This window comes from Seriola dumerili, unplaced genomic scaffold, assembly GCF_002260705.1.
Source record: "Seriola dumerili isolate Sdu_G_001 unplaced genomic scaffold, Sdu_1.0 BDQW01000551.1, whole genome shotgun sequence".
NCBI classification, from domain to species: Eukaryota; Metazoa; Chordata; class Actinopteri; order Carangiformes; family Carangidae; genus Seriola; species Seriola dumerili.
This window is the reverse complement of record NW_019174806.1, coordinates 299,532-326,567: the sequence shown is the minus strand read 5'-3', so window position 1 is coordinate 326,567 and position 27,036 is coordinate 299,532. Positions and strand designations below refer to the sequence as shown.

Genomic DNA, 27,036 nt, shown 5'->3' with positions numbered 1-27,036 from the left:
TCTTTCTGAATTTGATCTGACACTTTATATGTTTAACAAAAGGTCACCTTTTTATTATTGACCTTTTCCCCAAAATCCTGAGTGAATGAAGATATTGGTGAAATTTAGTTAACAGTTTTCAGAGTTCACAACAAATCATAATCATGACTTACCAAAATCTATCAGAAATACCAAGAATATCAGGTCAGATAGATTGAATTATAATTACTTTAAGTTGACCTTTTGTCTGACCAGTGGAAGGAAAGGGTTTATTCATGAGCTTGGACACAACAGGTCGTTCATGGGAGAATATATTTATTTAGATAAAAATCAACAAAAGAAGAAACCAGCCTGCTCATGGCATATCCGACACAGACACTCTAGTATGAAACCTGCAAAAACAATGCAGTCAAAACTCAATCAATCTGCAATCATTCTGATTAACAAATCTTAAAGTAAAAATATCTACATGAATCATAATGTTTAATATACATTCTTTTTTTGATTCACAGGTTTGCACTTGTGGTGTTTTCAATAAAAGAAAATGAAAAAAAAGTAAAAAAACAAAAAAAAACAAAACAAAAAACAAGTAAACTTAAAACAACTTTGTTTCCAGTCTATGGCTTGTTTTTCTGTTTAAAGGCTAATCATATTCTACATCAGAACTGCATTTTACAGTGCGGAGCAACTTGCATGTGCAGTGCAGACAGGCTACGACACTGACTAGCACCTGCATTTTCAGTTATACCAGTTAACAGCAAACACTAAACGGCAAGGACAGTACATCTGTCTGACTGACTGCAGTCTTTGGTTCTGCTTGAAACTAACCATAAATGAAAGAACAGCAAAAATTAAAACATCTAATTGATCGATTAAATGAGATTTTCTCATTAGGAAACATTTTGCAGAGGTGCTTGAGGTCAGTCCAACACACTAATACATTTGTAACATGATTAAGCTTCATCTCATTAAATCTACTACTTTGAAACTAGTTTTGCGATATTAAAGTTGGTATGCTAACTATGAAATCCAACCTTGAGGTGATTAAAACACATTGCACAAAAAAACAGCATTACCACATTAAACAGAAACTGTGACAAGAGAAATGGTGTGATGGTGTGATGCTGTGTGCGTGTGAGTGTGTGTAAGTGTGTGTGTGTGTGTGTGTAACTGCATAGCTTAAGTGTAAATGTTGACATAATGGTTGAACCAACTAGCTCATGTTTGCAGCAGCGTAGCATTTTGCATTGCACTTGACCGAAATCAGCTTGGGGCAAAAATCTCTAGTGAGAGGAGCGTTCGAAGTGTAGAGGTATGATGTATAACCTGATAATTGAACTACCAAAAAAGCAATATTACACTGATCCACTAACACTAGTTTGAACTCAACAAGGACGATTTGAAATTATGAAGATGTCATGTGGATTATCCACACATACACACTGTGAAGCAGCAACACTAATTGAAACAATATTGAATCAAACATTTCAGCTCATAGTTGCAGGCAGCTTATAAGCACAATAATGTCAGGAATGGGAGAACTAAGACTCATTCTCTGCAAATTCATCTGTCCAAAACACCAGATGGGCTCTCTGGTCCATCACCTGCACTCAGCTTAGCCTGATGCATCAGTGGTCACCAAGGGTGAGAGGCATATGAAGGTCAAAACACAAGAAGTGAATGAATAACATTTAAGATTTAACACATAAGTTTTTTTTTTTTTTTTTTTAAAGTTTTCTTGTATTCACATAATTCAAACAACAAGGTGCTAATGACCAATCAACCCTTCTGGGCTTCATAGGCGGTGGAGTTTTCAGTCAAGTCAATGTACATCACAAACAAAAACTGTTGTGCCATAGAGGTTTGATTTCTTCATAGACGCTGCTCTAAACAACAGATGATTAATTCTCTGGATAGTCTCTTGACTGTGAAGTGCCATTCCTGTCTTTATGTGAACACACGACACAAACAAAGAGGACGTGTCCCATGTGTGAGCTCATGTTTCTCACACAATAGAGACTGGTGTGATCACATGAATGTGCACATGCAGACTCCACTTGAGCCACACATACAGGCACTAAGCAACGAAGGAAAAAAAAAAAAAAAGTGACATGTATACAGGCTCAAGCTTAAAATACACTTCACGGATTGACAAACCAACTGCTGCAAAAGTGCAGAGTGAGCATAAACAGTGGCTAGTAAAGCAAGTACAAACTTCAGCCCAGCATTTCTGAGAGAATGAGTGTATTACTTTCTTCCTCCTCAAGACCCTGGTTGTCTCCATCAATCTGACTAAAAATATTGCAGTAAATACTCCAAGCTGACAGAACTGAGCATGGCCTAATCCTGTAGCATGACTTTGCTGCTAAAATTCCTGCTCTTCTACAGGGGGGAGGATTTTGCACTCGGAGCTTCAGCTAAATCCTATTCATCACACAGCATCCCTCTCTACAGACCTGGCAACCCCAGCCCTGTTACCAGGCAAGGGCAGGACAGTGCCAGCATTGTTGGCATCTATATTTAGTTGGACCTGATAGAGGAACTGACCCTCAGAAGGACATTTTTGTGCACTTCAAAGTGCTTCGATGGCATCACGCTCAGAGGAGTGTTCTCAGGTTATTGAAAACAAAGTGAACCCCAAACGTGATGATGGAGAGAAGGAAAAAAAATCTGGACAGCCAGCCACTTTTAGTTGACCAAATACAAATTCAGTGGCTTTTACACTGCACTCTTACAATCTCTTTTCTTGGTCAGTATCTTCAAGCTTTGCCTAAAAGCCTCCGATTTGTGGAAACAGGTAGTCAGGCATAAAATCTCCTGGCCCGAGAGAAGTGGTACTTTGACACATGCAGAGAAGTAGTGAGAAATAACGCCTGGCCCTGGCGAGGAATGGGAACAACCTGAGAGCAAATCAGTGCTTAAAATGTGTATTGATAGTTGAGGGCTGGGCTTTTTTGTCACCCCCATCCCACTCCTCTTACTACTGTTCTGCAGAGGCAGGAGGTCAAGCAGCTATTTCCAGTCTTAAAATAATAAAAATAAAAACATTTAGCCTCTTTCAGTCATCTCAGAGCTGAGATCTTTGAAGAGGCTCTTTAAAGACTTGAAAAGATAGAGACCAACTTTTCAAGCATGTACTTGTGTTCAGAAAATAGTGTATCTCAGTGCATCTCCACAAATTTCACTATAACAATCAACAATGCGATTTTTGCATTTGCAATATCAGCACTACAAAAAGCACCAGGCGGCATCTAGGTAGGGCACCGTCTCCCCTATCAGTATGCATTACTGAGAGTAGGATATGAGTTTAATAGGAAAGTCTGGGGATGTCCGAGCAGCTGTGGCTAAAGAAGAAGCAAAGTAAATATTGAGCACATTCAAAAATGTGGCATAAACAGCATAAGATTACATTAAACAAACAATGTAGTGCACAAATCAACAAAGTGTCACGATTCATGGATTATACTACAGCAACAGAAAAAAAGATATAAATAACAAAAGTAATACTAATGCATAGGGTTGATAATATGATTGAAAACTGCAACAGAATCTCAAGAAACAAGTAAACCTATTAATCCAGTTTCGAGTCTTTCAGTCTGTTGTATTTTAACGTCGTAATTGAATTTGGGAGAGAGTCAACAGAGTTACTATCCACAAAGTGAGCTGTATTGACTGCCAAACTGCCGTAATGGAGAACACAATGCAGAGTTATTATGTGTGATTTAGAGTAGTTCCCTAAAGGACAAGTGGCCATTTTGATAGGGATGACTCTATACAGAAGCATATAGTGTGCCTACCACCATCTGATTAGAGCCTTAAATGACTGCCTTGGCCTAGATGAATCACCCATTCAGGCTTCGTCTCAAGAATCTTCTGCGCTACTTTATGTCCGAGCCTGCGCCACTGAACAGCAACTCGATCAAGTATGTGTGCTGCATGTGTGGGTGGGTGCTGGTCTTTGATCTAAGGAATGCTAAATTACCATTTTATTCTTAAACATGACTGTCTTCAGTGGGTGTGTTCGTCTGGTCTGCCAAAGTTGCGTCAGCACATGATGGTGCACAGACAAGTGGCAAGAATTGTAACGGAGAGGACGTCACATTTCTGTCTCCCAAAAAACTGGGCATTCTCCTAGACTGCACCCTTCGCTCCTATCTGTTTTTAGGATGCTTTCTCTCTCCCCTCTTTTAGACACTGTACTGCCTAAATTTGTCTGACTTTCATTTACCCTTTCTTCCTTCACTCCTCGGTGTGAACGGCAGACCTTTTTTTTTTTATCTAACCTTATTTAAGCCCCAATACCACCAGCGTCAGTGTTATTCTGGGCTGCCACAGCAACTAAGCCCTCCCCATCAGCAATTTTAGCCCCTCTCCCGACAGCTAGCTCTTCTCCCTCAATGGGGCCAATGTAGAGAGAAGCGGCTTCCCCAGAAGAAGCTGACACACCCCTATCGGTCCGTTCCAGCTTTCGGTGCTTGCGCGGCTCCGGGGGCGTGTCCTTCTGGGTGAAGACGGCGCGAATTCGCTCCACGCAGACGTTGGCAGCCTCTCTTGTCTCCTTGGAGAGCTGCGATAGGCTGAGGAAGCCATGGGGGAGGTCGTCCACCACACACAGAGTGACAGGCTGGTCTATGTTCCTCAAACGCTTGGCAAACATCACAGAGTCATCCAGCATGGGGTCTAATGCGCAAGCCTGAGATGGGGAGAGAAGAAGAAGCGAGGGGGGCAGAAGGGGTAAGAATGGTGAAAAGCAAATTAGGATTCCCTTCAGACATGTCAAGAATCTTAATTAAGGGATGAAGAGAATGAAGCCAAGCGTCCCAGTCTCTTTTGTCCATGCTTTCTTTACATTCTTGCTGACTCACTCTAGCCACTTTAAAATCAGCACCTCATTTTCATATGAACACCCTTTTCACAAGGGAGAACAGTCTTCAACTTCACCCATCTCTACCATCACACTCCATCTCACTGACACAACACTGTATAACAGTGTATAGTCCTGGGTACTGTGTATCTCTTAACATCTTGAGGTTGTCTTGTTTTCTCGCTCCAACGCCGTCTCCTCCTCCCTTCTCTTCACCATGATAAACAAACAATCCTAATCCTGCTCTGCTCCTACAAGCTTTAACAATTTCATATCAGCAGGTTTAAAACCTGTTTAATTGGCACATGAACAATCAGCCTTCTCACAGAGGATCATATGTGCAAGCAAATGCAGAGAATTGCGAGGACTCAAAAGGTCTTCAATGCACTGACTGACATCTTACCTAACACTCAAGTTGATTGAGCAACCTTTGACCAACGTGTCATCTTATTTAACTGTATGAATGCCCTGTTTCCCTGTCGTGCTGTCAATCTTTCCAACTGCTGGTTCTTCTTACCACTATATGTACAGGTGGCATCCCTTTCAGCATGCTATCAGGGGCCAGCAGAGGTGAACAGTAAGGATCCTTGACCACTGGAGAGCTCTCCACCCTCATCTCAGCCAGTTGCTCTGAACGCAGTGGCTCAAACCCCACGGGAAACTCCCTGGGGTGCTCCAGCTCTGATCCCTCCTCTCCAGCAGGGGGTGGTATGGCCACTGAATACAGGTCACTGGACATGGAGGGATCCACATCCTTGGAGAGGAAGAAATTCACGTCTTCTGGCTACATGAAAGAAGGGACAAGAAATTATTTAGGTGAGGTTAGAAGGCACTGAGGGAGGGAGCACAAGGGAAAATCTAATACCAAAGGTATAAGAAATAAGAGGAAATAAGGCATAAAAACATTTGACTGGCCAACTTAGTTATATATACACACACATGCCACACTTGTCCTTGTGAAAATCTTCTAAAAACCTTGGCTCAGTGCCTGAGAGTCTTGGCTGAACAATCCCCATTTCAAGGAGGAAAAGCATATTTAAAATCTTACGTCACCTCTGCTTGCTATTTTTCCCGAGCCAGCCGCTAATCTAGTCTCCCTGTATGAAAATACATTTGAGGATAATCTGCAATACCTTTCCAGTTCCCGCACAACCAAAAAGTTTTGATATTCCGTCAGCATTTTAAAGCCAAGTCTGTTTATGAGGGATAGGTGACATAATCTCAGCTGAGTTCATCGAAGTAAAACATACACATCACTGCAGGGTAGACAGTATTGTATGATACGGGGGCAAAATATCTCTATGCTAACAAAATGTTGCTAAATCCATTTAAGGCAAGACGTATGAAAGCAGAGATAATCTGATTATAAATAGGAGGCTGGTGTGAGTTTCCTTCACTGCAAATGGTGCAATAACCATCGTCAAATTACAGACCTTCATTTAATCACAGGTTAAATTCTGACTAATAAGCAAGTGTTCTGTTCCATTAGCTGCTTGATACTATTAACTTCTTCTGGATAAGAGCATCAACTGAAAGCATTCTAATCGCAGTGTAAACATGTTCAAGTGTGACATACAGCACGCTCAGAGAGCAGCGGTGCACTGTGCGAAGTGGAGCTGTTGTGGGATCCCAAGTCCTGGCAAGTCTGGCTCTTTACAGATAATTTCCTGGAGGGGAACTCTGAGGGCTCTGCGGGTACAGGGGGGTCAGCGTGAGGAGAAGAGATGGACGCCTCTGAAATGCTCTTTCTCACTGCATCTAAGAGAAAGAGTGAGAGAGAGTTAAGAGATTTTGCAAAACAAAAATTAGGGGTGTTTGAGAGAAAAACAACAGGAAAGTTTATTAAAAAAAAATGAACATTAACCATGTAAATTATAAGTGTATGAAGGATTGAGAGGCCAGTCTAATTCACTTCGGGCCAACAGCGGCTGGAGGTTACAGGAAAAAAAAAAAGCGGTAGTACAAAATCATTTTTACTTATTCTACTGTTTCCCTTATCGTATGTCCTCTGGTTTACAGCCAACAGTTAAAAGCCTCAAATGCAAATTGGGATATATCAAGAAGAAGAGCAGAGAAGTGGGTGGAGGAAATTCAAATAGTGCTGTCATGGTGATATCATCAGCCCGCCCCGAGTCGTCAAAACACAGCTGTAAGAGTTGTCATGGCTGGTCTCCTCACAAAGCACTACCGAGCTCCCATCTTTTTAATAATGAACCATCTCAGCACCATGATGGCCTTTTAATAATGTACACCCACCAATGACATTCTCATTAGTTTGGGCTTGCAGCTGTGGGGGTGTCACCTAGCTAAGGGGACACCAGGGAAATTACATTTTGCCACCAGATTTACGGTGGCTACAATTAACAATTACTGTCAAAGCCCTGCTGCTCCAAAGAGGTGAATTGATATGAATGGGACAACAGGAGTGTTTTGCAACAGGGTTGGATAAAGTGATAATTGGTTAGTTGAATGCTGAATAAAGAGTCCATGTCAATGACCTCCTCCATATGGGCTGCAAATGAACTTCGGGGCAGTTGATGTTGTTGTGCTCATATCACTTAAATAAATTGGCTCAATGAACACACTGAAAACGTGGGCGGTAAACACCCAACCACAAGGAGCTCTGCTCTGTACTTTCAGCAAATAGATATAATAAAAGATACAAGCAGATTGCATCTATAGGAAACTTTGAACACAATAGCTGCCAAGCAAAACACATTTATTCCACCCACATCTTGCCTACTGTTCCCACCTGACTGCACACGCACGAACAAACACACCCATATACACAGTCACAGAAGGTGGTATACCAGTGGCTCCCGGTGGCATCTCTGCAGCTGTGCCTGGGGAAGATGAGGCTCTGTTGGGATCCAGCAGAGAGTGGATCCAGTTGGAGGCTCCCTGTCGGAAATCTCGCAGCAGCAGCGCCGTGTCTCTCCTCACCAGGCTCAGCGTGCTCACTTTCTCTACCTGCTTCTCTGTTTGCGGCTCATTGCCTGGAGAAGCAGATATAAAGGTAGCATTAGGAGGGAAAAGGCTTTTTTTTGTTGTTTTTGTTATACTTGAATAAGCATGAATGAGTAACAACAGAGAAGATGGAAGAGCAATAATGGGAAAGGTATAATAGAAGTGCAAAAAACCACTGACGAAGTGGGTTCAATACTGCCACCGAGCAATTTGTATTACAGATAGCAATACATGGTGATGACAGTAGGAGTAAAGAGAAAATGATTAGTGTTTTAGTTCGGTTATTGAAAGGAGACACCAGATAGACTACCTCTCTGTGTCAGAATTTGTCATAGTTGGCATATTACTGCAGTCCTCCTCAGTTGTTCTTCTCTGGGACAGAATTATTCAAGAGACTTGCAAGAGTTTCCCCTGCATTTTAAATGCATTACAGCAACAATATGAAAAACAAACAGTATGATATTAAATTGAACTGTTATTGTTAGGGAAAGTTTTCCATACACAACTTTATTTTGCTCAGGAGCATTTTTATGGTGTAGAATATTGTACTGGAAACTTGTTTTGTCATATTTAAAGCTTTATAATTAGAAAGATTTTTTATACTACACAAATTGTGTACAGTGAGATCCAAGAGAGCTAAACACTGTTATGATTCATACATCTGTTTATGACTGCCATAAAACTAAAAAAGAAGCCAAAAAAACAAACAAATAGGCAGTGCAGAATTGATTAGTCAACAAAATATCTATTTAAATTTTTGCAATAAATGTAATTGTTTCAGTCATTTATCAAGGTTATTAAGGTCATTAAAAATTTGCTTGTTACAGTTTTAAAATGCTAAATAATGCTTGCTTTTAGCAACATTATGAATTGAATACTTTTTATTTTAGCTATTTATTTATGCTACACAACTTGTTGATATGATTACTACTGTTAACAAACCTACGACTAGTCTAAACTATCATGTTAAGAGCATGTATGATGTGAAGCAGATGGCAGAGACCTGATGAAGTACTTGGAAAAAAGGAAATGGAGGAAAATAGATCTTAACTTAATTCTCAACTCAATCAAATAAAAAAAAAAGAATCCTGGCTTGACTTCTTTTAAGAACACACACACACACACACGTCTACCTGCGTAGGCGCTGAGACACCTGGAGAGCACACTGAGTGGCAGCAGGGGATCCATAAGTGTTAGCAGACGGGAGGGCGATGCATAGGCAGTCAGCAGGGTAGCCGGGTAGGCTGCCACGATGCCATCTGGCATTCGCACACCAAAGGCAGCAGCGCGCATCGATGTCGTCACACACAAATTGCCACCCGCACTGTCCCCGGCCAAACATACTTTCTCTCCAGTCCATCCTGGGGAGATAAAAATGGGACAGTGAAAAAAGGAGTTAAGAAAAATACTGTGAGAAACAATAAAAGAAATCAAAGCGAAAAATTGAAAACTAAATAAGGGAAACAAGAAAAAAATCTGTGCCACAGAGTAAACAGATCTGTTTTTTTTTCCCCCACTGTAACACTACTGAATACGTTGCTGTGAGGGGGTGATGTCTCACTGACTGCCTCATAGCCACGATATTTTCATCTTGTACTAGAACACTAACATATTGCACTATAATCACTGTTAATTTGACACAGCGTGCATCAGCGGTCGGATGTACCCCAAACCGACCAGATGTCTATTGTTTTCTGCCTGAATATTGAGCATCAAAGCAATTTGTGTGAGACTGCAGAACAATGGGTATAGTGCAAGACATCGTGCTGAAGCATGATTACTTTCAAAGTGATGAATGAGAGGTACAGGGAATTGGTAAAGGTGTCAAAGTGGAGGATTTACAGACACAGTCCAGAGGACACCTTCACCCTGAAATAGGTGATTTTTACCCCTTTGTTGTGCCTGCTCATTACATCTAACAAACAACTCTCTTTTCTTTCATCTTATATTATATACATTATATACCATTTCTACTGCATATACATTCCCAATGACTATAAAAAGTAAGCTTACGGGGGAGATAAAACCCAGCATATAAACAATGTATAAACAATGTTGTGAGATGTGTTGGTACCTAGTAGGTGGTGGTGTCTCAGAGCCCAGCAGTAGGCATAGAAACATTCCTCCAGGGCCCTCGGAAAGGGAGCCTCCGGGGCGAGAGAGTAGTCCACTGACAAGATGGGGACACCAAGGTCCTGAGACCAACTCTTCAGATAGGGCTGCACAAGACAGAAGACAGGGATATGGAGGGGTGAATTTACGAATGGAAAACAGCCAGTTTCACATTGAATATATTATATGTTGTTAAATTTAGAGGCAGGCAGACAGAGAGTAAGATAACTGTGGTAGGAAAGAGATATGTGGGGGTAAACATTAAGAAGCAAGGATAAAAACTTAAGAAAATTATGTGTCCCTCTGATGTCATCTGTCTGCTTTCTGGCTTACTGTCTAGACAAAGGGAGAATGAGGGCTGCTCTCAGTCACCTCCATTTCCTCTCTCCCATATGGTAATAACAAAGGTGCCCACATGTCCTAGTTTGCAGAGTATGAAGGAAAAAGGCAAAAGACAAAGGGATGGTGTGGATTTACAGGGATAGGCAACAAAAACAAACTCACTGTCAGAATACTGAGTGTTTTTCTTTTTCTTGTTGCTACAGTCAAGTTAAGCGTTTACTATTCTCGCGCCAATCTAAGGTACGCGCTTTACTTCACAACTGCAATGCAAGTGACCTTGAAATATGAGAAAAGCATCAGAACTTGTCATGACAAAATATTCCCTCCACAAGCCATTCCTCTTCTCCTCCTCTGTCTTTATCTTCTCCCAACACCTTTTTGACTAGCTATGACAGGGCTGGCGGTGAAAGCGACAGCTCTCCATTCACAATGCCAGGAAAAGCACAGTGTGTGTATGTTTGTATGTCGCCTCACCGACCAGTGATTCAGTATGAAAAAAAAAAAACAAAGTAGCAGCTCCAGCAGTCAGCTGTGCCGACTTAAAGCCTTACCTGTCACTATAAATCTTAGAGTGAGAGTGGTGACAACTGAGTGTGCGCACAGTTCAAGCACTGTTCAGTGTGGGATTGTGCGAATCAGCCAAGGTACTCCTAACGTGTGTGTGTGTGTGTGTGTGTGTGTTCAACTGAGTGTGAACAACAGCCATTGTTGCCAGTCTCCAATGAGTGTCAACATGTGCCTGAGCCCATGGGCAGGTCTGTCAGTCAGACAGTTCATCATCTGCCTACATAAAAGGAGCCAAGTATTCACAAAAAATGGCCACCGGGCAGAAAAAAAGTATGTGTGCTTTTGTTGGGCTGGGACCAAGGCTGGTTAATTTTATATGACTCAGGAAACTCTTCTTATACACACACATCCTATTTACAGAGAAAACCACACACACACACACACACACACACACTTCAGAGGGTCCCAGATCTGTTCTCTAAGCAGGTATTAATGGGAGCTACAGTCCCACTCCTCCTCAGACAGGCAGAGTAGTTAATCTGCAAGCTTATGCCGCCACTCTCCAAACACTTAGTGTGTGTGGTCTGTGCCCAAGTTAGCAGATGCACAGATGCCACGACATCCATTTCTGTGATCTCAGTATCATTGGGCACCAAGAGCACCAAAGGTTCCTGCTACTGAAGTCGAACTCTCTATTTCGCCCAGAAGACAGGAAAGATAGGATCGTGGAGTAGAGGAGATATAAGGAGTAAAGGGGACAACTTCGCCTCCGCCCTCAGAGAAACTTTCCATTTATCTGCCCTCTCTTTCTTGGCCTTGCCTGAGGGATTAAGCAAGCAGGAGGCACCCAGTAAAATGAGCAGACAGGTACATGTTGCCCAAATAAGACAGGAAGGAGATGTGGAAAAGGAGACTAAGTGAACAAAAAGGATTTTGTGAGATATTAGAAGAACTGAGAGAGAGGATGTAACAAAAAAGGAGGGCCCTGAAGAAGAGAGAAGGATAGCCTGACAAGTCTTGCATTAGTTCCTGGGGTAATCTTTCTCTGCGGGGTTGTACAATTCTCTGTTAATTCAACATGACAGCCCTGCTCACCCCCTTCTCTGATTGTTCCCTCTCATCCTCTGGTTGCTACGCAGCTGCAGATCAAGGCTGCCCATGTCCTTGGTGATTTCACAGAGGCGTGTCTTGCAGTAGCTATAAGCTAGCTTGGTGCCACATAAAGATCGCACACAGCCACAGAAGACCACATCAGCGTAGGACAATCCGGGATAGATGGGGCCACAAACCTTGTTAAAATGATCTCTCAGAGGAAGCAAGCAGACTGATCGCTTCTTAAGGCTAGTGCATCTTATAGTGTCACTGGTGTAAACTTAAGATACAACTGCTTCACAAAACAAGAGTCATGACAAAAAGACAGAAAACCAAAGCTTATGTGTTTGTGCTGGTGTCCATTTTTCATCAACGTGAACTAGAAATTTAATATAGGACATGGGCTCCTCGTTTAAAAAGGAAAAAAAGAGAAGGGGAAGAAATAAAGTGAATGACAGGAAGCAATGATTTACGTGAAAGAGAAGAGCCAGCTTTGTGTGCACCTTACCAATAAAGAAGGCATGGAAGGAGAGCAAAGTGTCTCTACTAAGTTTTCAGGGATTAATTACAAAATAATTAGCTTAACGGTTCATTATGTACCACACCATTGACAGAGTAGAGACTCAGACTGGTAACCCCTCTGCTCCTCTGCTGTCAACTAGTGTCTGTCTCCTTATCACTTTAATTAGCTGGGGTTCAATTACAATTAGTCAGAGATAACACAGCCAGAAGTTGAAGTATTGAAGGGATGAGGTGATGAACTTAGCTGGATGACCAGTGTGGACATACCGGCTCAAATCCTGGAAAAACAACATCTGAGCCAGGTGTCTAATGGCGGAGGTGCTGAGTTGTCAGTATTTGGCTATGAGGTGCCTCATGACATAAAATACTACTTCTTCCTCCCTTTTCTATATCACAGATAAGTTGAATACTACCACATACAGATGTGAGTCAAAATGCTTCTTGATATTAAAATGTGAACGGTCTTTTGGAGTCAGTTTTCCTTGCAAAATCAAACCAATAATGCTGCTTTTCTCTTCAGAGTAAGGAAAAGACTTAATGAAAATGAGCGAGATCCAATTGGAGAGTACCATCTCACCTCATGGGACTTAGAGGTCTGGGCCACAAAGCCCCCCCCATGGAAGTGGACCAGCAAGCAGGGAGAAGAGGGGAGGCGCTTGGTCTTTAACCCCAGTGACAGAGAGATGGCGCCCCCCTCAGAGCGAGAGAGAGACAGCAGAGTTTCACTGTCCTGGAAAGAGTGAGAAAGAAAGGGATTATTTCAGAAACTGAACTAATACACAAACAATCAAGATCTATTGCAAAGGTCTAATACTTCAAAAACATCATGATGGCAAATCACTCAGAGGAACTGTCTGCAGACTGTGTACACAACAAACGAAACCTTTTTTCATTGTTAATATATTTTATTGCTAGTGTTAGCAACAGGGCTCCTTTGAGAGAGGGATTAACTAGCTATTCTGCAGCAGCTTGCTGCCAGCCCTTCCTGAGCCTGCATGAACGCACACTAATTCCCATTCATTAACAGGAACAAGGAGGGAGGGAAGCTGTGGCTGAGAGGGAGGGTTTCTGCTGATACAGGCTTGTATTTTTGCAACATTAAAAGGACACTGTTGTTTTGCTGGAGCGTGATCAATGGCTGAAAGTGTTTGCTGATAACATGTCTGGTTAAGTGCCAACATACAAAGAAAGGAGGAGAACAGGCTCGGATGGAGTGAGGGAGTCTCCCGAGAGAATTATAGTGGGAGGCAGAGTAGGAAAAGTCAGAGTGATACCTATGACAGAGAAATAGAGAGTGATAATGAAGGGTATTAAATCCATGGGGATGCTTTGAAGCTGTCGTTTACTTGAGCAGCTCATAGAAACACCAAATATCCTAAAATATTGTTAGATTATTTTAAGAATTTGTACAACCGGTATATGCAAGGTGGTTTAAAAAGACCCAGTGGAGAAAAACTAGGTCACACAACAAATACTCAGTACTTAGACAGATTACAAGGATGTAGTGTGAGACAAGAGCTGGTCTTGTCTTGAGAATATGAAGCCTTTTTATTGTGTTTTCCATTGTGACACTGTAGTGTAAAGTGAATGATGATGTAAGTACCTGTCCTTCACGTAAGTCATAAGAGATGAGCCTCATCTGAATCGGGGCAGTGCCAATGTGGGCTGATGGTGGAGCTATAGTTACAGATGCTCTGTGGTTGGCCGCCAGGGGAAGGTCAAAGGGCACAGGGGGCACAGAAAGAGCCCGGTTCACCTTAACTTGAGTGGATGTCATACTGGCGAGACTCTGGCGGGAGAAAGATGATGGAGAGAAAGATAGAAAAAGAAAAAGCAATGGAGATATAGAGAGAAAGACACGGAGGCAGAGAGAGTGCAAGTTACAGAGCACGTCAGGTCACTGGAGAGAAAGAGAAACTGGATGAATAAATCATGAACACCACTGAATAAATTGAATTTCACTCTATTATTACTAACAGCCTGTAGGCCAAAATGCATAATGATAGAAAGGTACCTTTACCAGAGGAAAGTAAAATATCCCTGATACAGTTTTAAAATTAAAAGCAGGGCAGTGTACTTATCTGTGCACATGGGTTAACAATGACAGCATGAGTAGATTCCAGATGTCTTAGAGCGTGTTTGTCTGTGTGTGTTCAAAGAAGCATTAACAGTCTACTCACCGACAGGACCTCAGTCTCAGTAATGTTCCAGAAGGTCTTCCAGAAATGAACATCCAGGTTCTGGGTGATACGTTCAAATTCTGCCCCTCTCAACTCTGGGTCGATGGCGTACTTTCCTGAGGTAAAGAAAGAGCTGGCTGCTACACCTGTGGAAGGGAGGACGGACGACAAAATGAAGAGGGTATACAATGCATAGGACACACCAGAGACAGGGGAAGGCAAGAAAAGGAATGGGAGTAGCGGATGGTTGAGGAAGTAGTGGAAATTTGCAAAGACAAGGATAGAATGAGAACAAAGATGTCACAAAGACAGAAGCAGTTTGAGGGAGGGCAGGAACAAGGGAACATTAAAGTTGCAGTGACTGGACCCTAGCACATAAAACAACATTAGAAAACATAAACTCATTGAGAGTGCAAAAATGGACAGTGAAAGGATGGAGAAAAGAAAGAAAGATGTTTAATGGGGGAAACAGAACGCTAAAACACGGCAAAACTCAGTGATGTGGCTACAATTGAGAACAGTTGTCAAACTCAACAGGGTGGATTGGCTTTTATGTCCTCACAGCATTATTATCTTTTTTCCAGAGGGATGTTTCAGGTCTGCTGTGCTAGTTCCATGTTAAACCAGAAGCATTTCATGGTATTAGAATAGAAAATTTACCCTACTTTTGATGCTCTGCAAGAAGTCAGGGATGGGTATTAAAGAAAAGGGAAGGATCTGAATTTTTAAGGTACCTCACACTAGTCTGTTAACTAAAATACAGGTAGAAGACAGCTAATGCAGCTTACAGTGCTGGGTTCAGAACCATTTAGGCTAACAGGAGCTGTGGGATAAAAGCAGCTTCTTCATGTAGTCATACTGACTCTCAGTTCACTGCAAAGGACTATGATGAAGAGGGTTGTATTCCAGTACACTCACCATATGGTGCAATACCTCCTGCCTCCACTGTGGTGCAGCAGAGAGCACAAAAAAACCATGAGAGTCAAACGATTCCTTTTTGAATGTTAAATATTTACGTATCTGTTTATATGTGCATGGTGCAAATGTGTATATCATGGCAAATGTTCTTCTATCTCTGTACGTAACTGTGTGCATGTTCAAAGCATTTTGAAATATAGAAGAAGCACACCAGCTAGCCCTCGAGATTCCAAAGGATGAAAGAGCATCTACAATCTAAACACACAACATCAAAAGGTACACAGTCAGGGGCCAAGGAGCAATGTAGAAGAGGCATGAGGATGAATGAGTACGATCTATGAATGACAACGAAGTGGCTGGATGATGAGAGGGTGCAGCTGCAGACAAGATGATGCTGACCTATTCCTGACTGATGGCGTCTGTAGTTTTCTCCAAAGGCCACAAGGCCGATAGCGATGGTCTGGAGAAAGGGCCGGATGGCTGGAGTGAACTGTAGGGAGGTGGGAGGGATGGACAAAAGCAAAGACAGACTTTAAATTCTGATCCACTTCCCATGGCCCACTTAAAAACAAGACATAAACCACAATTCAAACTGCAATCAGTCAACCAGAGAAAGTGAAACATAGGGATATCAGAATATCAGATGAGTCTTAGACATTATAAATTGATGCACACAGGACTAGGGATGTTTCATCATTTTTTCCCTGTCAGTTGATTTTGACCTCTGTCCGCTGAGGGTTCAGACTCTCTTGTTAAGCTCAACTAAGAACAAAGGCCATGGCTGTAAAGAGGAGCATTTTCTCCACCCACCCACGTCCTTTCCTCACTTCACTTTACTTGTAGGTTTGGGCAGATTTTTGAGTCTTTTGTAGCTCTGTATTCCTTTCCTGGCTTTTACATGGCACACGTCTGACAACTCTTGCTCTCTTTTCAGGGCTAATCCCTATATTCTAAAATGCCAGCAGGGCAGTGTTTGAGCACCTGGTGACAAATTAGTTCCTGGCCAGGGTTGGGCATCGTAAAGCAGTATCAGTAAAAGTGATAGTACCTTTAACATTTTATCGTTCAGGTACTTTAACGGTACTCTTATTGGTCATTTTTAAGAGGAACAAAAGAAACTAATTAAGAACAGAATTAACATTGCTTTATTTTTTCATTTGTACTGAATGCAAATTAAACATTCCTGAGTAGCAAACTGCAAAAGAAATTCATTAATGGTTATGGTTAATCATTGACCCGTGTTTATGTAATTGACTTAACTCTGTGTGTGGGCTCCAGGCTGCTAGCATACATACCTGGGGCAACGACGGACGAACTATGAACGTCAGATAAACAGGTCACTTCTTTTTAAATACTGATCAATACTTTATAATTGACAAATTAGGGGAGGCTTATGGGAAGATTTAGGGGAGCTTCTTTCTGTACTTGTCAAATCCTTATTTAATAACAAATATAATGGAATATTTCAAATAATGTGTTGCTTATCTTTCCAATTGCCTATCCTTTTGCCACACAGCCCATCTCACCTGAAAGCCCAAGCAACGGCCATAGAAGCACCCCTTGTGCATGGATGAGTATTCACGGACAAAGCTCTCGCTGAGGCCACTTTCATCCTGGAAAAAAAGGTTGCCATGGCTGTTGTCATGTAGCATGCGCTGAGCCAAGTAGAGCAGGGCACGCAGCTGACACAGGGCACTGCAGTATGCCTCCATCTCCCCTGCATTGTGCGCTACTCGGAAAAAGATGCTGCGGCGATTGGTGGTGATGTAGCGCCCCTTGTGGATGATGTGGAGGAGGCAGCAACGCACAACCTAGAAAAGCAAGAATAATGTAGCAATGAGATTTTGAGGAAAATCAAGGTTTTTTTGTTTTTTTGTTTTTTTTAAGTCAAAATTTGATATCTACAATTTGAAAAAATGTCACCAAATTAAATGACAAGCAAATTAGGTAAATTAATTTTACAAAATGATATATGTAATGATATGTATCTTTGACACAATGTATGACGAACCTCAGGTCAATATAATTTTTATGAAATTGAACATGTAGCATTTAAAATTATAACAAAGCAAACCATGTTCTCTAATTGTGCAATCATTAAAGAGGCATGTCTTCTGGGTCTGCTTACATTATAATTAAGATTAGGGTGGTAAGTTTGAAGGAAAAAAAAACATGTGATAGCATGCCCGAAAGCGAGCGTGTGAAAAGCTTACTGCTTCACCAGGGTGTTACAGATTACTCAGAGTAGCACTGTGGGGATGAGAAGGATTAAAAATGTAGAAATCGAGAGGCTAGAAAACAGACGAGCATTCATTTGCTGCTCTGCTAGACTCATTCACTTGTGGTGGGCTGCAGCCATTGAAGGTCATGATGTTTCATCAATAAGTATAGAAGATAAAGTACAGTGGTTACAGTAGTGGTAGATATTCTGCAGCTGGAGGAATTTATCTAACCTGATTTGCAACATAAAATCAATCTGTAAAACAAATGGACTGACCTTGAAACAAAGCGATATCAAGGCAGAGGTACTGGTGAGTAGATTTTCACAGCGTGAAGAGAATATTGATAAGAATGTATTGCGGTATGGGAGCTTATTATTGTCAGAGCTGCACTGAGTTGAAACGAGAACACATCATGATTCATACACACACATAGACCTCAAATCATTCCCCAGCCTACCTTGACCAGTGAGCGATAGCCGTTAGCAGGTATGTGTGGGTCAAAGTCAAAATGATGGTAAACTGCAGCGAAGCCAGAGATAACAGGCTCCAGACAGCGAGCGTGCTCCTGTATCAGCTTCATGGCATCCACCAGCCGCCGTGCTGCATCACCCTGCGACCCCTTGGCTCCCCCTGAGAAGAAAGTGGCATTTTCTTCGCACACGCTGTACAGAGTCGCAAACACTGCCTTGGTGTCCATCACTAGGGGCAGGAAGACAGCGAAGAAAGGAAGAGGACAAAACAGAGAAAGACATAAAATTAATTTCATACGTGTGAAGATGTATGTAGATAATAAGTTTATGGATGTTATTAATATATATTCCAGAGAAACACTTTTCACCGGGTCAAGTGGTAGCCGACACAGGGGCATGTATCTCAACGCCCTATCTTGCTACCGATTACACCACCCTTCTGACCCCAAATATATACATATGTAAAATCAAACACATTGTACCATTCTGTAGTTGTTAAAACTATACTGTCAGATGGTATCCGGTCCTGCAATCATAAAAAGGAGCAACCTGATCCCTATTCAGCACCAAACCCATAGCTGTAATCAGCATGTAGACACTGTACCAAGTGGGATAACATTGGATATATCCTACATAATGTTCTCTTACTCCTATTAACTAATCCCCCATAGTCTGGCGTATGAAAGCTCATTGATTGAAACGTGTTAAGCAAGCCTTGAAATTAAATGATGTAAATCCGGGCTAAGCAGCCAGAATCCACCGAGATCTCGGCAGACATGCGTGGAACAGGAGGAGAAGGCAGAGGCCCTTCGCTAACGTCATGCTGCTGGGAACCAATGCAGATTAGTCATACACTGACAAAAACACATAAACACACTCACATAAGAGTCCCAAAGGGAGGTATACAGCTGACAACACACAGCTGAGTGCATTCATCAAGTGCGCTCATATATCTGTCCTAACGTAGTATAACACAGCGCTATGTCCCTGTTGGATTCGCATTGTTAGACTGAGCTCCTCTGCCGAGTCACCTGAGAACTCTGTTTCCACAACACCTACTGTAACTCTGCGGTCTGGCTGGTACTTACTGGATAGGGTGACTGGCATGGTGAGAGACAGAGGAAAGAGGAGAGGGGACAAAAGGGACGGAGACAGCAGTGCCTCCCAAGTGGACAGAGAGAAGGAAAATCATTTATTTGTGGATGGATGGTGCACATTCAGTCTTAAATCGAGAGATAATAGATAATGATAGGTTCAAAATTACTCTTAAAGACTCTGCTGCTACCTAATGAACAGCAAAATGACATCAGCAACCCTTGGAATAAGCTCACACTCATCCTCAAAGTTTTGTTATTATAACTTCAAATAAGGCTACAGCAATAAAGTAATACAGGAAAGAAAAGTAAAAACAGCACAGCGATTTCTTCAGATCCCTAAAGCGACATCTTGGGATGTGGAGCAGAGGTTGCCTATGCATGCTAAAAAGTGAATAGATTCTACCAAAGTGAAATACTGAGGGTCAAAGAAATAATGGAGCCCTAATCGCACAATTATTCTGCTATTGCCTGCCATTCAGGAAGAGTAATAGGAGAGGCAATTTCAGTTTGCTGGGAGGAATCACAACCCCGACATCTGGGAAGAGACATTTATCAGCCAGCCGTCTTCTGCCTGCGTGCGCACCCACTCACAAACACACACAAACACGCACGTGCACTCACACGTGCACACACACACACACACTGCATGAAAAACCTCTTCAGCCGTTGCCCATCTTCTCATTTTCCTGTCTTGTGTTTCCCTCTCCCTCCTCTTCTTTTCTCTTTCAGGGAGAGCCTTTTTACCATGCCCTACAAATAAAGACGCACCTCTGTTGGCCGAATAAAGCTAAAGAGTTACCAATGGATAATTGAATCCTGTCACAAAAATTTCCTCCAAAATGTTTTGGTGATTGTTTAGATGTTTTTTTATTGTACAGTTTATTACACGTGTGGCAGGGGTTTCTATTTGGCTGTGTTGCTGTTTTAGGATTTTTATTGGTGTATTTTCTCATGTGTATGCATATATTTTTATATTTTGTCTTTCAATGTAAAGCTCATTGAGCTTGTAATGAAATGTGCTATATAAATTAAATTGCCTTTGCTATAACCAAACCCAGATGGGAATACTGCCTGGCTGCTTCTTCCACTTAGCCCTGGAAAACATTCCTCATCTGAACACACCCAAATGTTACAGAGCCGAGCCTTTTAACAAAACAGAAATCAATGAGCCACTCACAAATATGTTATATCACATATCTTCTTATTTAGCTGCACGTGTTTGTTTCCGTCACAGGCCAAATTTTTATAATTACCTCCACACAGTAAACCTTTTGTGTATATGTGTGTGTGATGTTGCCATCAATCCCATGGTGAATGTCCCATTGAATTTAAGAGGCATTCCTTGGCCCTGGGGTACAGAGACAGACTGAAACAAATCTGTAGAGCCAAATGAGCAGACTGCACAGGGCAACACTGCAGTGAGGATATGTTTTTCATTACAATATCAAATTCTATCCATCGCTGTAAAGCTTTATGAAGCAGCTTGGGGCCTAATTTCACATTGATACAATCATGTGAAAGGAAGTCTGTGAAGATTCTCAGCCATCCAGTTTTTGGATTTTCAAGAGGAGATGAATTGGAGGCAACTGGACTTTGTTGTAGACACTTGAAGATGTTTCACTTCTCATCCAAGAAGCTCTTGGGTGTCAGAAGCCTCTTGGATCAGAGGTGAGATGTCTTCAAGTGTGTACAACAAAGTCCAGTTGACATAATTCAACACTTCGTGGATGTGGGAATAACTCAAGCTGACATAAGCTCATGAATTCAAGAGATCCTCTACACTAAAACAGAATTTAAATGATATTAACTATTGACCATCTCTTAAAAAAAAAAAAAGAAAGAAAGAAAGAAAGAAAAGGTTTCAGGATTTGTCTCTACATGTCATCACTTTAGTTTGACTCTCTGCAGTCCCCCTTAGGGAATCCTCCAAACAAAACCAAGCTAAACAGGATTATGAAAACAATGTTACTTATATGTCTGGGTGGATGTTAGCTGAACACAGTCTTACGGGTATGAGGAGTAAAGGATCAGGGCGACACAAAATGTGTATGTATAAATGTTGCCACCCACTCATCCTGATATGTTAAGCAAACATTAAATCATACAAAAGCATCACATTAAAGGATAACTGTTTAGAATACTAAATACTAAAAACTAATACTAAATACTAAAAACAATTCAACAGCTAATGACACAACACCAATATAATTCTGGGATCTTTGCTCCATCTCAGGATTTGGCAAATAGCCAGAGAATGTTCTGAACCTGACAACAAATGAACTTGTTACTTAATGTGCAACAACTCAACTCATTATGTCAACATTAAACTGGAAACACCGAGAGACACACACAAAGAACATCTATAAATACACATTCATAGGTCTGCATAAAGACAATCATAGCACTTTGGCCTTAGTGGACACAGTGAGTGCTTTGGTCAAGCAGTCACCCAAATGCCATGCTGCAGGACCAGCTATAGCAGTCAAATCAGATTGGGCACAAAGCCAAAATTAAAATTACATTGCTTAATTAGAGCGGGGGGTACAACTCTCAGCTGGGCAAGCCAATAGGCCTTATGTTGACAGAGTAAGCTGGATGTGAACTTTATGAACCCCTGGATCAGCATAAGCTGCTCTAAAATTTGCTTAAGGACAATGAACCTAACACACATTACACCCCTTTCTAACTGCAGGGAGTATATCATATGCAAATATAATACAAATGAACACAGTTATGTGAACCAGCACCATCTTAGCAAGAGCTCACTCAGCGTTCAAACATGCTGTGCCCCAGTGAAGACTTTACCTTTGCTTGACATAAGATACACAGAGCATACTCAAACAGGGAAACAATAAAGCTGCCACCATACTGAAGCCAGGATACGTGTAATATACCATCTATAGGATCTATAGGACACACAAACCCCGACATGATCATGTCTGACTTAGTGGGGTGCCCAAACTTTTGAACATAATATAACTGTTTAATTTCTTTCTGTTTTTTGTGTTCATAAAAATTAACTTCATGCCTGTTTGCTGCATGGGTTGTTTTTGCTTTTTTCCTCCACTTCAAAAATCAACAAAATATGTCCCCATTGTACTTGTTCAACAATATCCTTTCCTGACTTACTGAAACAAGTGGTCACTGAAGGCCCATTGCAACCATGAAGTTGCACCTGGTCTCTCCATATTAAAGATAGATGAGAGTGGGTATTAATAAGTCATGTACAACAACCAACACCAGCGACATTACAGACATTACAGAAAGCTACCTGCAGGCTGCTTCAGGCATAGCACATAATTGATGGTGTAAACTAACTACTGGGTGGAAAGGCTGTAAGAGAAAAAAAGTGTTTACCAGCTTCTGAGTTCAAGGCTCTGTCCTTGTCTGTCTCCTCTCTTCCACGAAAGCAGTGAGAGCATGGAGGAAAAGATAGACAGAATGAGAGAAAGACCAGGAGTGGTGGCAGAGAGCACAGGGATAGGGTTCTCCAATTGGTTTTGTTCTGGCTCTTGCTGTCGCTGTCGCTCTCTTGTCTCTACAATGTAGCTCTTCCCCTGTCAGCCTCTGTATGTCAACCTATCATAACCAGTTCTCTTCAAAGGCAATGTGTTGTCCTTTTCTTTCCTCTCCCTCATCCCTCCCATGCCTCTTTTAAAAGCAGAGGGAGGTTATCCTCAACCCTAGCCCAGTTAACTTTCTCACTGTGACAGAGGGCTATTTTGCTATTGGCTGTTCCACTTGTAACGCCCTGTGACCTTCAATCTAATTGGCAGATCACAACAGACACAAGCATGACTTCATGAGATGATAACAATATTTCAATTGTAGCTTCTTTCCTTTTATTGCATCTTGAGCGCAGCATTATATGGTTATGGCTTTAACATTTAAGAATAATGAATGCACTTGTTACCAGCCAAAACAATTTCTTTTTTCTTTTTCTTTTTTTTAGAAGAAAAGAGAAATAATCCTCACATACTGCTAAAATGAATGTTTGGAAAATTCCCTTTACAATTATTAAGTAATCAAAATTGTTTGATTAATCAACTAATCATTTCATCACTAATCACTAGTCCTGCAACTGCACTCACTGTAGAATTGGAGTGCTACCTTTTGGTAGCACTTGTTATTGTTATGCAGCAGAAACGTGCTGTATGTGCCAATTCTTGAGAAATACCAGTGTTTGGCAATGAATGCATAACAGATAACACGTGCACAACCAAAATAGAGGGTGTATATGTATTTCAGAGATCTTTTCCTGTGGAAAATATGACCTTAGTTAAGGCTTTTTGGGTGATGTGAAAGACAGTCTCATAAGTCCCTCGAGATAACTGAACCCTCACCCACTCATAAAAATACAGAAATGAACATATCCAGGAACAATGAGACAAAGAGTCATAAACACCGCTACGGCCCTGATGAAAATATTGTTGTTTCTGTTATTGTAATTATTCACTAACTCAGAGGGTTATGTTACCCCACTTGTTTTTATTTTTGCTTGCTTATCTATAGCCTTATTTCATGAAAGATATCTTGACATGTCACAACAGGAAAAGCAAAGTTCTAGAAGAAACAGAAGGGAACTCAGAGAGCGCAGATCTCCACCAAGGCCAATGTCAAACAACATACATCAGACTTCAGAGAACTAACTAATCCAGATCTGCGTTAAAATATAATTAGTTATTCCCTGGCTCAAGACCCATCCCTCCACCAAGTTCGGTGCAAATTGTTCAGTACTTTTTGCGTAATCCTGCTAACAAATAAAGAGACACGGGTGGAAACATAACCTCCTTGGAAGAAGAAATAATAAATTTAATGATGGCTGGATTCCATCTGGCTCCTGCTATTGTGCACACTGGCTCACTGTCACACTGTTGTGGGTTACTAGGACACTGATCAGAATTTCAATCAATGGTTAAAGTAGTAACACCTGTTCTTTTCCTACAATGACATGTCAAAATATCAGCTGTGAAAAATGCCCATTAGCAGCACAATTAAACCCGTTAACACTCCCCGCTACACACGCACAACCTCAATCAGTCGACCCACCATGAGCTGGGTTCTGCTCGAGGCAGTTTTTCCTTTGCCACTGTCACCAAATGCATGCTAACGGTGAGCATTGTTGTTATTATATCTATTATATCTATTATCTAATGTCTACTACGTTATAAAGACTAAGTCTAGACCTGCTCTATATGAAAAGCGCCTTGAGATAACTTCTGATGTGATCTGGTTCTATATAAATAAAAACTGACTTGACTTCACTTGGCTTTTCTCATCACTTTCCACTGTTTAGTGAAACAGATATCCAAAAGGTGAGCAGATTTACTGTTTTATCAGTCCTGAGATGCAATCAAAGTGTTGTTCCTTTTTCCGGAAAAATCTGCTTGTTCATATTTATGGCTAGAAATTAGCAGTGGGCTGGTCCTTTTCTACTCAGAAAACAGGAGCAGTTCTAACGGTCGACCATAATGCTGAGAAGACTTGGAGCTACTTCTTACTGTCAGTATGATTAACTGTGCTGATCTTGTCTAGGCCATTTCTAAGCCATGGCTCTACTGTGTTTTTCTTTATCAAGCCTAAACAGACCCATTCTGGGGATATGTGAAGTCAGGGAAGATCTAAGTCCAAGGATATGAAAACACACTTACTGTTACTGGAGGTGGAACACACCAACACAACATAATATCCTCATCTATCTATGCAATTAGAAAGTCTCAACATTTGTCACAGGTTGAGACCAGGCAAGGTAAAATTACACCATTTGGCCTTTCATATGTTTTTCTTCTGCAAGATATGGCACGTGGTCAGTTTTTTTTTTGTTTGTTTTTTTTTAAACTTTGCCAGAAATCTGATACACAAAGGCCATATCTATAGGCAGCAGGCTTTAAAAATAGCAAACTGTGAGGAGTGCACTGGCAACAGGAAGCGACAACAGCGGGATTCTGTAGTGTCGTGTTTAGGAGGTGTGACCCTTCTCCCAGTGAGAGCACCACAAGGCCAAACTGAACAACAGGAAACTAGCAACAATGAGTCTCCACACTCCTTCCTCATAGGACACATAAGGCTTCCCTTCAGTTTTATGGTGCAACACCTTAAATTAGAAAGAAAATTTGAACTCTGATAATCAGATCTGATGAAAGCTGACCACCTTAGGAATCTCACATAACAAGTAAGATTAGGTAAAATCTCCTCTAATCTCATTATTCAGGCCTGAGGTTATTATAAACACACCATTCACAAATAGGTAGCTAAAAATATTTATTAGTGCAGCAAACGCATAGACAATGTATGACATATTGTTAGAGTCCTGACAAAGCGAAGAAAGCCCTTTGAGAGTAGTGGTGCTTTGGGACTGGTTGGATTGTTCCAGTTACAGTGTGACAGTGGCCTAGTTAACAGAATAGAGGGAGTTTGTTTAGTCATAACAGCAGATCCACAGCGCCTACAGGCAGCATCCTGTTAAGTCTGCTACCTTCTTTCACAGTCTGCCCATTCGTCACCATGTGTCTGCCTGATCTCATGTCACACAGACAGAACTAATGACAGCGTCACCAGTGACCCTATCAATTCGCCTAATCGATTAATGCAGTTGGTACAGTAGCAACAATAACCGCCATCCCACCCCCACCCCCACCCCCTCCATATGCCACACTCGCAAGTTAATCTAGTTGCCACCCCTTCCTTCCTTCCTCTTTTGTTTATGTTTGGAGTACCTGTTCAGGTGGGTCCTGTCAGTGTCCGCGGCTGAGACTAGGGCACAGAGCGTGAAAAAATGAATACAAACACAACGTGTGGCCACACGAAAATCTTCTACAGCAATGGTATTACTACAACTGCTACAAATAAAAGGTACACACATTAAAGCTGCGGTTACTACATACATGCCAGCGAAGGAGGTTGACCGGGCACTTCTTTCAGCAGCGCTGGTAAACAGTCTATGCACAGATTCCCTCAGTACCTACTCGTTTTCGTGTCATACAACAATCATATGATCTATGCAGCTGAGACAGACCCAGCGGCTTAAATCCTACTTGTTCATTTCGGCTATCAGAGGCCAGCTAACGTAGCTGCTAACGCAAGCTAGCGGGAGGTGGCAGCACAGGGGCGTCAAAAGAGAGACGTCATTAAAGGGAAAAGCGACAGGGGGGCTGTGACGAGGCTGGCGCGGCACAGAAAAACTCACCCACTGGACCCTCTTTGTGTTTGGACGAGCGTCTTCCATTCACACCTTTCTCCAGTCTGCTATTCCCACCACTCTTCTTGCTCGACGCCATCTTCGCCCACTCTGTTTACGCACCGCCTCTCAAGTCTCTCCTACATACCTGCCTGGGAGCTCTCAGGCCCCGCCCACGTCAAAAATGGAAGCCAATGAATGGCTGCGTCGCGCAACAGTAACGAATCACGACACTCGAAAAATCTATAAGCGCCCATCCCTATGCCTTGGTTGTAAAACTTGGTAAAGTGAAAGTGGGTTTTGTACATTCAGCACAGATGAAAGGGTAATATGTTTTCTTTTAGACAATTTACAAAGGAATTTTTTGGCTCATTTCACACAACTTTATTCTTTGGGCACTCACAGCAATGGCAGCAAGCAAATATATTGTGATACATCACCGTAAAATGCAAGAAGTAGGCTACATTATATAGACATTTTAATGAAAATTAAAAAAAAGATGATAACGATACAATCTCATCACAAAATCCACTGGATCTTTCAATCACATCATACTGTCCTCCTCAGCAGATACCCAGTTGCCTGAA

At 41.7% G+C, this 27,036-nt stretch overlaps 1 protein-coding gene across 2 annotated transcripts; it reads right to left on the bottom strand.

The window, feature by feature from the left end:
• Nucleotides 1-274: 274 nt before the first annotated feature.
• lipe (lipase E, hormone sensitive type) lies at nucleotides 275-26,553 on the bottom strand. 2 transcript variants are annotated; one of them, XM_022764629.1, is made up of 13 exons: nucleotides 26,459-26,553; nucleotides 18,163-18,404; nucleotides 17,010-17,294; nucleotides 15,883-15,973; nucleotides 14,566-14,711; nucleotides 13,989-14,174; nucleotides 12,963-13,115; nucleotides 9,885-10,029; nucleotides 8,944-9,171; nucleotides 7,654-7,839; nucleotides 6,420-6,601; nucleotides 5,361-5,627; nucleotides 275-4,672 (listed from the first exon to the last, which is right to left on the bottom strand). In XM_022764629.1, exons 1-13 carry the CDS (start codon nucleotides 26,547-26,549, stop codon nucleotides 4,268-4,270), a joined length of 2,607 nt encoding a protein of 868 aa, XP_022620350.1. In that variant the 5' UTR covers nucleotides 26,550-26,553; the 3' UTR covers nucleotides 275-4,267. The 2 variants fall into 2 exon arrangements, with proteins under 2 accessions (XP_022620350.1, XP_022620351.1); XM_022764630.1 differs by lacking the exon at nucleotides 26,459-26,553 and adding an exon at nucleotides 22,630-22,884.
• Between the last annotated feature and the right edge of the window lie 483 nt (nucleotides 26,554-27,036).